The sequence below is a fragment of the Crocodylus porosus genome, unplaced genomic scaffold, assembly GCF_001723895.1.
Source record: "Crocodylus porosus isolate Cpor-Errol unplaced genomic scaffold, CroPor_comp1, whole genome shotgun sequence".
Lineage (NCBI taxonomy): Eukaryota > Metazoa > Chordata > Crocodylia > Crocodylidae > Crocodylus > Crocodylus porosus.
The window spans coordinates 16615655-16627884 of NW_017728947.1; the positions used below are offsets into that span (position 1 = coordinate 16615655).

The 12230-nt window shown below is 44.1% G+C and overlaps 1 protein-coding gene across 3 annotated transcripts in view; it reads right to left on the bottom strand.

Moving 5' to 3' along the window:
• Positions 1-12230, bottom strand: part of GALNT18 (polypeptide N-acetylgalactosaminyltransferase 18) — a 540998-nt gene that overhangs the window by 206536 nt on the left and 322232 nt on the right. For all 3 annotated transcript variants that reach the window (XM_019551623.1, XM_019551624.1, XM_019551625.1), the window contains one exon: positions 6498-6664. In XM_019551623.1, the coding sequence (XP_019407168.1) occupies positions 6498-6664 (167 nt within the window). The remainder of the gene's footprint in view (positions 1-6497; positions 6665-12230) is intronic.

A 12230-nucleotide genomic window follows, 5' to 3' on the forward strand; every position in this document is an offset into this window, starting at 1 on the left:
CGGACTAGATGATCTGCTCAGGTCCCTTCCGACCCTAGAAACTATTAAACTATGAGTATTTCTGGGGGGACAAGAGGAGGAACTTCCAGGGACAAAGGTCAGGGATTGGGGCTGTGACTTCCGGTCCCAAGATGGCGACCAGGAGATGGGGCAACTGTTAAGGGACAGTGCTACCCATGTGGCCCTTGAAAGCTCACCAAACCTTGTTAAGTGGCCCTCCACCCAAAATAAGTGCCTGCTCCTGCTCTAGTGGCACATCACAGCTGTGCAGATAGGTGTCAGAGAAGATTTTTAGTCTTAAGGTGTGACTGGTCCAAATTCAAGCTTGCACTAACACTGATCAACATTTGAACAGCTCAAAGTGTAATATGGAACAAAGCCCTGAGCTTCTCAAAGTTACTCCACTTCTGATAAGAGTTAGTTTTGGGCCAGGCTACCTAGCACATGTCAGGGAAAATTCAGTACGCTCTAGAGATAAAATAAGCAATTTTCAGTTTTCCAGCATCCCAGGATGCATTGCTCCCAGCCCTCATCCAACCGTAAAAGGAATAGAGATAGAGCTCCTAGCCACACCTCTGCTTGCCAGATCTCTGGTGGCAAGTCAGAGCTGTGTAGGCAAGAAATAGTATTTACATTTAATGTGCAACTGCGCACCATCTGTTCTAACTTTAACATCACTTAACATTCCTTAGATTTAGTATGGTCTAAGTGTAGCATGTAATTTCACCATAAGTAACAGGGGGTAGAGGTCCCCTGATACAGGGGAGAAGAGCAGTTTCCTCCTCACACAGGGGCTGGACCCCATGACACCCTTAAAGAGGCACCTGGGTTGAAAATCACTGCTCTGTATATTTGCCCACAGAGATCAAAACTGGTACAATTTCTATAATCATCAAGGCTTAGTTGGTTCTCGACTTACATTCTCTTTTTTTTCCCTTTAAACGATAGCTATGTTGCCTCTTGGTGAGTTTAATTAAAGTAAAATTTTAACAAAGATTTACCTGACAGCACAACGGATGAAACTTTTCATGTTTCAATACTATGCATATTAAGAATTCCACTAGGAAAAGTTGACACATGAAATGCTTACATAAACAATGCAAACTATTTTATTAAACCAAAGGATCAGAGTTTGGGGATCTGCTAAATCTATTTTCTGCTTTTAAATGGCAGTCTGTGGCATTTTCACAGTTTGCTAACTTCAAAAATTTGTTTAAAAAAGGCTTCACAAAGAGATTAATTGAGGTCTTCTGAAACATAATTGGGAACTTGAAAAACTACACTGAGGTTTAGTAAAAGTCATAGATAATTTGCTTGACATACCCTGAAGTGCATGAAATAAAACACTGTAGCTTATGTTGCTCAAGATGAATGTACAGAAGTTGAATGAATGCATAAATGTGTTGGAATAATCTTACATAGTGCTTCTGAAATTATCCTAATGGAGTAAAAAATGATACAATTCCTCTGTTACTTTTTTACAGTTAACAAGGTTGCTTTCCTGATAGTCATTAAAAGGCCAACTTCAGCTGGTATAATGAAATCAATGAGAGTTTTACCTTTGACTTAATACAGCCAGGATTTGGCCCAGAATAAAAAGAAAGGGCAGAATTAATGTTACTTTTAACATCATAATCCTAAAGAATATCCTAGGAGGCAAATCCTCAATAGTGCAAACTGTACTGATTTCAATCCTTTGTTTAGATGAATCCAAACAGCAGAGAAGACTCAAAAAACCCCGGTAATTTATTTACACTCTCTGTAGAGAGCCTGTACACTCTCTGTGGTCTCTCTATTTTATTCAAATGTCACTTCCATTGCTGTGATGTCTCCAGCCCTGGTTTCTGCAAAACTACAGCTGCTTCATCAGTGAAAGCTCTGACATTCAGTTCTGGAGACCTGACATTTCCCAGAAGTCTTGAACATAAGCAGGTATTGTTTACTAGAATTTGGAGAGGTCTGTCCAAATGGGCAAGTCCATAGTCAGAATAAAACATGTCTGGTGCCTCTCCTCAAGGAAAAGCTTCTGACTGTGAAAGCAGGCTTTCCCCCCTCAGGGAACTTTGCAAGGAAATCCAGAGCAAATGACTTACACCTTACTGACAGCAATGTTCAGTCAAATGAACACCATAGATACAAACACAAAAAAAGAGTGAAGTTTATCCAGGACAGCTTTAGCTAAACATAAGATTAAGATACTATAAAATATATATATTTAAAATGAATGTTATAGCATTTAAACTAATAATGTAGAACCTTTGTAAAATAAACTTCCTTATTCACATAACAGGAACAGATGCTGGACAATATGGCCTGATGCTGCAGGCAAGAAATTCTGGTAATGGGACAGCACTTACAAAAAACTGCATAGCTTGGAAATCTTCCAAGAGCCCATGGGGCTCTGTATAAGGAAGATGTTTATACTTTACACCATGCCACAGACTTACTTATATCCTCTCCTAATCTCCATGCTTCTGTGTGTGGCCAGGAACCCAGATATTTTACAGGATGGGCAAAATCAGGCAACCCCTTTGCCTTAATAAGTTTCTTCTTTCTTGGGCTGTAACGTTTTCTGCAAAGTCCTCTCAGACAACGTATAGGAGGGACATCGGCTCCCTTGAGTCAGCTAGGCGCACATTGGCAGGACTCACAGATAAAGCTGGGTTTTGGGGCACACAATCAAAGTGTAATGATCATTGGGTTCAATAAACCTGCCATGCATGAATGAGAAGAACTGAAAAACAACCTTTTACTGCAGAGCAGCAGACAAACCTCTGCGGTCCCTTGTGTCTCTAACTAACAGAGAGCACCTAACTGAGGGACCATCTCCCAATTCCCAATTCTTTTAAAATAGGGAGTGTTTCTAAATTATAACTTATATTGCTACGTGGGGCAATTGCCAAGGGCCCCATGAGCCTGAGTCCTGTGTGTGGATGTGGAAGGAAAGGAATCTACATCTCTAACCTCTGCCTGGAGCCTCTGGAGTCTGATGCTGGCTCTGCTAAACCTCATGAAGGTTATGCAAGCCCGACAAATAGTTGGACATACTTTACTGTCTTCAGTTCATTGTCATCAGGCTGGAAAAAAAAGTCCTATATTTCACTGATGGTGACAATGGTAGAGTACACCAAAACTATTCCTGATATGCAGTGAATGGCCATATGATGACCAGCACTGAGCAAACTTACATGGTAGAGCTTCCAAAAATCCCATCATCTCCAAAGTTTGGGAATGCTCTGAGAATCAGAATGAGAGTGAAAATTTTGTTGCTTGGGGCATCACCAATATGCATTAAAGAAACATAATCTCTGTCTGCAGGTTTGCTTACAAACTACCAAACATGCAAGTATAAAAAGTGCATAATCAGTGTAAATACAAGACAGGGTAAATAGGCTACCTTTGCTGGCCCATAGACATGTTTGATTTCAGGATTAGGTACAGACATTCAAAAAACCTGAGGTAGAATCAATCCAAGTTATGTGGTTTTCTGTATGCGGTGTAATCTATTCCAGACTCTGGAGACTCAGATAGTATAGAAGTTTTTCATCGTGTCCACTCTAAAACGGTCTTCCAGCAGTTTGTGACGATTAGACCTTGTCTTCCCTTGGTGTGCCCTGGTGAACAGACCATCTCCCAGTTCCTGATGCACACTGTTTATATACTTATAAGCTGCCACCAAGTCACCCTTGAGCCTTTGCTTCTCCAAGCTAGGGTACCATGACTTTGCTACCATACTGAATAGCTTTGCCCATCAGTATGATCAGGATCACACCTTAAGTTCCCCATTTCACTCTTAGTCCCAAATCCTTAACTTCTTCCATGATACACCTGAGATTCGCCAGGTGTTCTTTTGAAAATCAGACATGGGCAGATCCAGGGGAAGGTACATGAGTGCAGCTACACCACACTTTGGTTGTGCAGTTCATGCACAATCAGATCCCTCGGCTCATCAGCTTGTCGAGTGGCTGCCTGTGCTCCGTTGACACCCTCCAAAACCAATGGTGGACATCATTGCTATTTGCCCCCCTCATCCCCTTGCTCATTACCAAATTTAGCAGCAGGGGAAAAGGAGGGATGAGCATCAGCAGTGACATTCACCATCTGGCTCTAGAGTTGTGCCAACTGGGTCTGTGGCAGCAGCCACACTGACAAGCTGGTGAACTCACTGTGCATGTACCACTCAACGAAGGGGGGTTTGGCTGTACCCCTTCACCCACAGCCTGGATACACCCCTAAATCCAGACCTCTGATCCCACAGAACTACTACCAAACAGCACTATCAGCAACACTCCCAAGTACTTTTTGACATCACATTATTAAGAATATAGAAATTTGTCCCTGAATCTTTCACATAGAGATATTTCAGATTTCAGGTCTAGTGACAAACTATACCCTTGACGTTTTTTCTTTTTTTTTTTTTTTTACCTCCATTTGACTCCTCAAAAGAAAAGAATGATGGAAAGAAAATATAATTACAGGGGAATGAGAATGCCTCCACAGTCATGTGATAGAAAATATCTAGCAACCCATAATAATGACAGTCAAAGATCCAGCCCTAGTTCACAAGAATTTTCTGGATCATTCAACTTTTTTCAAAATGTATTTAGTTCTCTCACATTTTGTTATTTTTTAACATGTGAATTTCTACTACTCCATTGCACTCCTGTACTGTGCTATAAATCAAGAACACCACCACATAAATCCTGCATGCCATCTTGCCCATACTGTTCCATGAGTAGGGGTTTTAAGAAAGCTTGGTTAGGCTCAGTTGACCAAGTGCAGTATAATTCACTGGGATTGGAATTAGATTCACACATATCCTTGTACACCTGAAGTACAAAGAGCCTAAATCAAACTGCTGCATTGCATGCATATTTTCCAGAACTACAATTTGAGTTTTTTCCTTTACAAAAAGAAGAGGGGTAAGAGACTTACAATCTGAGGAGGGAAGTTTATCTGCTTTGAACTCCACTAAGTCAGTGGCTCTCAACCTCAACAGAGTCAAAGTTCCCCTCAATAGACTCATCAGACCCCTTGGAAAATGCCAGCTCTAGTTTTTACTCATTTTTTAACTACAAAAAAATAATAGATCAATTCTTCCATTGCAAAGAACTCATAAAGATCACAACAGGTAAGAATGTTTTTAACATTACTGATACTTATCTGAAATCTCTGGGTTTATCTTGTGAATCATGTTTGCACACCTAATGTACTAACATTGTGTGATGCCCCATGGCACTTAAGAAAGGATCTCAAGGCACCTCAGGGTGCCACAGTGCCCTTGGTTGAAAATCACTGCACTAATTCTTTGTTTTATGAAGACAAGAGACACAGTGATGACCAGAAGTACGTCCTTGCATGGAGCAACCCAATCATGTAACACTTGTAAGGAGGGTAGGGATAGAGGAAAAGCTCTTTGCTCAGCATTTCTCTTCAGCAGAAAACATTTTGATTGTACTTTTATTTTATGAGTTCAATATTAACTCCCAGCAGAGCCAAAGCTTTCAGGATGCTCAGTGTCCCACGCGAAGATAATTTAAAATTTCATTTGTGATGGTGCCAGCAGGTAAAACTTGTAAGTGATGCCCAGCGTGGTCCCAGTGAAAATCATCTAAGCAAAGCACTGAGCTCAGCAGAAACTAACAGGCCCTGTTCCTCAACCAGCAGGGAGAAATGTCCATGTGGAGACATAAACCAGGTGAGCAACAAACAATAAGGTTTAGATTGGCAGTCAGAAGGGGGAAAAAAAACAAATTAGCAAGTTGTGATAGAGCAGCCAAGAACAGAAGAGGAAGAAGAAAAAGAGAGGCCTTATACAGAATAGAGGGTGAGTGAGAATACAGCTGAAACTGGAAGTGCATAAGGAATAAGAAGGAAGCAGGAGAAGGTAGGCATGCCTGACAGCAGAGCAGAGTAGTAAGAAACATTAAAAAAAACAAAACCCTTTCCAAATTTCCCAACTCCATTGTTTTAACTAATGTGATTAAAAGCAGAGACTAATGTTCCATTCTGTCTCTGTTCTCAACTTGACCTTCTTGTGTACATCTGGGCCAGGCACAGACATTACACTTTTACTGGTCTATACCCATAACAGAACAGAAGTTCAGCACACACAGACTGGTTTAAAAATGGTGGAATCTGGTCTAAGATTTGCCACCCCCATCCAGAGAAGCACCCTGGATGTGCGTTCTGGTTTGCTACCGGTCTACAGAAAACCACATAACTTAGATTGATTCTACCTCAGGCTTTTTGAATGTCTGTACCTAGTCCTGAAGATAAACATGTCTATGGGCCAGCAAAGGTTGTGGGCCGCTGTCCTAGACCAATGCTAAGGAATTACAAAAGAAGATACAGAAAAGTACTACAGTATCTCCCAAATACATGATTTGAAATCTTATTGGGGCACCTCTGATCCAAAATGTATGAAGAGAAATGCCTTACTTCTTAAACATAAGCTAGCATGTATGAAAAAAGGGTGCACTACAAACAGTCCTTACCATTATTACTGTTGTCATCAACTAAAATAATTTCTTTGAGCAGGTGGGGAGGAGTCCGATCAATAGCAGAATGAATGGAGCGCAGAATCACTGACAAGGCTTCATTAACAAATATGAAAACAATGCTGACCTCAGGAAGGCTGTCAGGAATTGTGAGGTTTTTGCACCTAAAAAAAAAGTAAACTGTTGTAAGTGCCTTAGATTATCACAGCTTTGTCTACTTTGTCAGTTTCAGGAAATTTCATGCCAATGAGAGCAATGATGGGAATTAGCTAGGGATCACCCTGTTTTCTCATCCTCTCGGGTCCAACTATAGGCAATACTGAGAAAATAGCCTGTCTAACCTAGCACTGTTGCTGAATGACTTTCTGAACACAAATAGAGTAGTTAAAGCCTTAATGCAGCGGTCCCCAACCTAGGTTTCCAGGGCATGTGTTACCCATGAGACCCTCTAATATTGCTTGCAACCACAAGAATTTAAGAATTAATGCTAACAGGGACAACCAAGTATGTAAGATGATGACTGCAGTAGCAGCATTTATGTATTATTTGTTCAATGCTCTTGTTCACGGGCCAGCAAAGGATGTGGACCACTGCCCTAGAGTAAACTTGCTTTTCTGTACAAGGCTACAATTCATTTTAAAATGAGTTTGCTTAAGGTTTGAATGCACTTCCACATGGTCTTTCTGGACAAGGTATACAGGAGCAGACCAATATGTTTAAATACGTGCTCTTAGTTCACCTAGGTTCTAATTATTATGGATAATATGTTAACACTTAGACCCACACTAAACTCAGCATCCCATGCTTGTAGTCACTATAAAAAAAAACAGTAAAAGACAGTGTGAGCCTCAGAAAACTTACAAGAGATAAAGCAAGCAAAGGACAGGCAGAAAAAGAGGCTCAGAGAGGAGAATTGACCCTGAAGGTCACACAACAAGTTAGTAGCAAAGTATCATAATGCCTCATAACAAATTCATAGTGTACTTTTAACATTTTTGATTTATTCTAGAGTGGCTACACAGTTGTGATGAGTTTATTTTTCATTTAAGCTAATATACAATCTCTTTGTTTTATATAAGAATGAAATGTCTTCCTCAAATTTAGAGCAAGCAGCTGACAATAAGAACAACTTTGTTGAAGATTTTCAAGCAATTCTATGAGTTTATGAACTGAAACTAATTAAATATAGTTCCTCCAAGACTTCTTTTTTTCCATCTCTAGCTATATACAGTGGTCCAAACTTCCCTACTTCCCACAGTTAAAATACAAATGAAAAAGTCCACAAATTTTAATACTAAATGTCAAGAGAATTACTGGTGTTCTCAGGGTTTTGCATTTAAACTGGAGAATAATACAGGAAAAGTAGCAAGCCCAATTTTTCTCCCCGTTTATTCTAGATAACTCCTCACATGCTGGGATTTAAATGAATATATTAACCTTTGTCTTATATATCTTCAGGTTTTTCAAATTTCTAAAAAGTTCTTATTCTAAGGGTGCGAGAACCTAAAAAGGTGCAGATGTTCAGATAGGAATCCAAAATAATTTAATCTTCTTGATTCTAAATCAAACTAGAAGTCATATGCAAGAAATCTCTTTTGGGGGTATTTTGGTACTTTCTTCCCCAAAGCCACAAGGAGGAATTGTCTGAGGGAGTGTCATACATTCAACTTAACACTTATTAAATGCAGTTTAAAAACAAATTGGTGCATGTTCAAGCAGTATAAGCACCTGTTAAGTGACTTTGAAGCATTGCAAAGTTGTTCATTTTAAAGCAAGGGTCATCTGCTAGCATATACTAACTTTAATAGGTCGCTACATTCCAACACTTTGCAACTGTTGCAAGTGAACACGTGACAAGGCCCTACCTAGGGCAAAAATGAAAAGTGTTTTTAAAGATTTAAGAAATACTTCCTGTTTTAAAAGGGTTACTTTCATTTTAGTTTTGAAAAGTAGTTCCCCCACCCCTGAGGGAGAAAGCAGTTCCCCCTCTGATAGTCACAGAGCCTCCACTGCTTTCAATTCTGCTACTTCAATAAAATAAAGTAGTAATTACAGTGGCATTTAGATTTACTGATCCTTTCCGCAGTATGATTTTGCAAGAGATCAAATCTTATTTTGCAAGGCCAGGTATAGACATTACATTTTTACCAGTATAAGTGATTGGAAAGTGGTCTATACCCATACCGAACAGAAGTTTGGTAAACACAGGAGGATCTAAAAATGGCGGAACCTGGTCTAAAATTTGCCCCTCCCACCAAAGGGCGAATGTTTGTTCTGTTTGTTACCAATCTAAACTACACTGCTTACAGAAAACTGTCCAACTTAGACTGATTCCGCCTTGCGCTTTTTGAATGTTTGTACCTAGCCCAAAAGCTGGCTCTTACTTCTGTTCATACCTTACCTGTTGGTTTCCCTTAGAATATGGTTTTCAGTTGTATGGATCAGACTGAAATGTATTCTTGATTTTCTTTGACATTTTCAAAAGGTCTAAAAGAATTCCACACCTCTAGTGCCACTTAGTCTTCAGCTAAGAAATATCATAGCTTGTGGGAGTATCAGTTACTGAATAAGTTGACTGAACTGCCTTAGCTTTGTATGATTGACAGCTGCTCTGCCTTTCCAAGTTGCATCTGTAGAGTTCTGAAGCTCTAGAGTGCCATCCTCACAATTCGAGTGGCAGGAGCAGGGGTGGTGGCCAGACATGGGTTGCTTGAGGGGAAAAGGGGGGTTATTCCCCCCTCCCTCCCATCTCCCATCAGTGAGGGACCCCAACCAGGGTCTGCCTAGCTTCCCCACCACTTGCTGCTTGAGCAGAAGAGCGGTGGCATGGCCAGACCCCAGCCCCGGGCCTGAGGTGAAGTGGGGTAGAAGGGGGAGGAATCACAGAAGACTGGGGCTGGCAGGGACCCCCAGATGTCTATTCCAGACCCTGCCTGAGCCCTAGCCAAACCTTCCCATACAAGCACAACCTAAAAAGTGGACGGTTTGCTCACAGTGCCCACAACCAAAAACACCTGCTGGGGAGAAAAGCCACCAAGGGCTTCCTGCAGCCAGTTTTCCTCTGTCCCAAAGCTGTGCCCAGCGCTGCACCCCTGGAGCCCTGTGCCCCAAGACAGCACCACACAGAATCCTCACTGGCCCAGCGGTGGATGATGATAAGGAAGGGGAGAGCCCTGCCCATGGCAGCAACTCCAGGACAACCCAGCCTGGCCTGGGCATAGGGAGCCAGGGGAAATTCAGGCACACAGCTCCTGCAGCCCCAGCCCAAGCTGCAGCTGGCTTGGAAGGGCCCTTTCCCCATGGCTCAGCCTAGCCTCGCTATCCACCCGCCTCGCCTGGGGCTGGGGCTGCATGGCTGAGCCAGGCCAGCCTACAGGCACTGCTGAGGGTAGGCCTGAAAGGGCCTGGCAAGGCCACAAGAGCAGGACCCTTCCCAACCAGCTCCAGCTCAGGCTGAGGCTGCAGGATTTATGTGCCCAGATTACTCCCTGTTCCCCATGCCCAGGATGGGCTGGGCTGTCATGTAGCTGCTGCAGCAGGCAGGAAAGGGTCCCTCTTCCTCCTCATCTGCCATGTCTCAGGCTGAAGCCGTGGGAGCTGTGTGCCCAGATTGCTCCCAGCTCTCTTGTGCCCAGCACTGCCTCAGGACTCAGGGCTGAACGGGTGCAGTGCTGGGCCCTGCTGTGGGGCAGGGGGGGAAAACAAGCCGCATGAAGCTTTTGGTGGCTTTTTTCCCCCTCAGCAGTACAGAGCCCCCCAGCAGGTGTCCTCAGTCATGAGTGCTGTGAGCAAACACTGCTCTTTATATCGTGCTCGTACAGTAGGGTCTGGCCAGGGCTCAGACAGGGTCTGGACTAGACACTAGAGGTCTTCTGGAGGTCCCTGCCAGTCCCACTTCTTTGTGATTTCCCCACTTCACCACAGGCTCAGGGCTCTGGTCTGGCTATGCTCCTGCTCATGAATGCCACGTGCCCCCGGAGGCTGGGGAGGCACAGCAACTGCCCACAGGCAGCGGCAGTGGTGTCAGTGGTGTGGTGGCGGTGAGTGGGGAAGATCTCACGGGCGGCCACAGCGGTGTTGGTGGTGAAATGGGGGGGTGGCGAGCACCACCTGGTGCTTGGCGACCACCCGCAGCAGATGCCACCAGCAATTGGAGACTGCCTGCAGAATCCGCCAGCAGTGTCAGTGAGGGGGAAGGGGGTGGCAAGTGGCTGGGGAGCTGCACCACCAAGCTGAGTGGTGCGCCTCCCCAGCCCCCCCTACATGTTGCCAATGCCCCTGCTTGACTCTTCAGTGCCAGGTGGGGACTGGAGTCTGACCACACTCACCCCCCACACCTGGAAAAGCCTGGCAAGAGCTGCTTCCCCCCTCCCCCTCCAGGCACACCCATGCTGGAAACCATGAAGGCCAGGGTGGGGATTTAAACCCCTCCAAAAATCATACATAGGCTGCTGGGGCCTGGCTACCCGCCCCTCAGTTCAGCTGCCCTCCAGCCTTCTGGCCACTGCAGAAAGGATGGCTCACTCTAGCAACCCCTGGTCCCTGCCCTTAGCCACTGCAGGCATGTGGCTGCATTTCCAGTATCAAAAGTCAATGCCTATTTACTTTTTTATCAATTCAATCTACACAGGTTAAACTAAACTGCAAAGATTGAACTGATTCAGGCTTTTTTTAAGTCTGTACTTAGCCTAGAAGAATATAATGGTCAGCACAGTTTGGGGAGGAGGTGAGCAGCCAACAGTGGCACAAGAACAGGTTAGGGACTCTTTAGAAAGGCTGGACTTATACAAGTCCAAGCTGGGGCTGGATGAGATGCACCCAAAGGTGCTGAGAGAGCTGGCTGATGAGATTGCAGAGCCATTGGCCATCATCTTTGAAAAGGCATGGCTATCAGGAGAGGTCCCAGATGACTGGAAAAGGGAATAGTGCCCATATTTAAGAAAGGGAAAAAGGAAGATCCAGGGAACTACAGACCAATTAACCTCACCTCAGTCCCTGAAAAAATCATGGAGCAGATCCTCAAGGAATCCATTTCTAAGCACTTGGAGGAGAAAAAGGTGATTAGGAACAGTCAGCATGAATTCACTAGGGTCAAGTCATGCCTGACCAACCTGATTGCTTCTGTGATGAAGTGACTTACTCTGTGGATGCGGGGAGATGTATGGATGTGATATACCTTGATTTTAGCAAGGGTTTTAATATGGCCTCCCACAAGATTCTTGCAGACAAGCTAAGGAAATATGGGGTGACTGAATGGACTGTAACGTGGATAGAAGACTGGCTGGAGCATCAGGCTCAAAGAGTAGTAATCAATGGCTTGATGTCTAGTTGGCAGCTGGTGTCAAGTGGAGTGCTGCAGAGGTTGGTCCTGGGACCAGTTTGTTCAATGTCTTCATCAATGACCTGGAAAATGGCATGGAGTAAACTCTCAGCAAGTTTGCAGCTGACACCAAGCGTGGAGACTGGGGAAGTAGTAGATATGCTGGAGGGTACTGGGCCTAAAGAACTCTCATGGGGCGCATCCAAACGAGTACACATGTGCCTCTTGCCCCCATAGTTGGCTCCTCACCCTGGTGCTCAAACATGCATCTGGCCAGGCCGCATGTTCAGCACCAGGGCTCCAGGGCCGGTGAGTAAGAGGTCAGGGGGCTGGACGAGAGGATGATGGGCGGGACCGCCACCATCCCCACTCGCTCCTCCAGCCCCCCGATCCCTGCCCTGCCCAGCTCC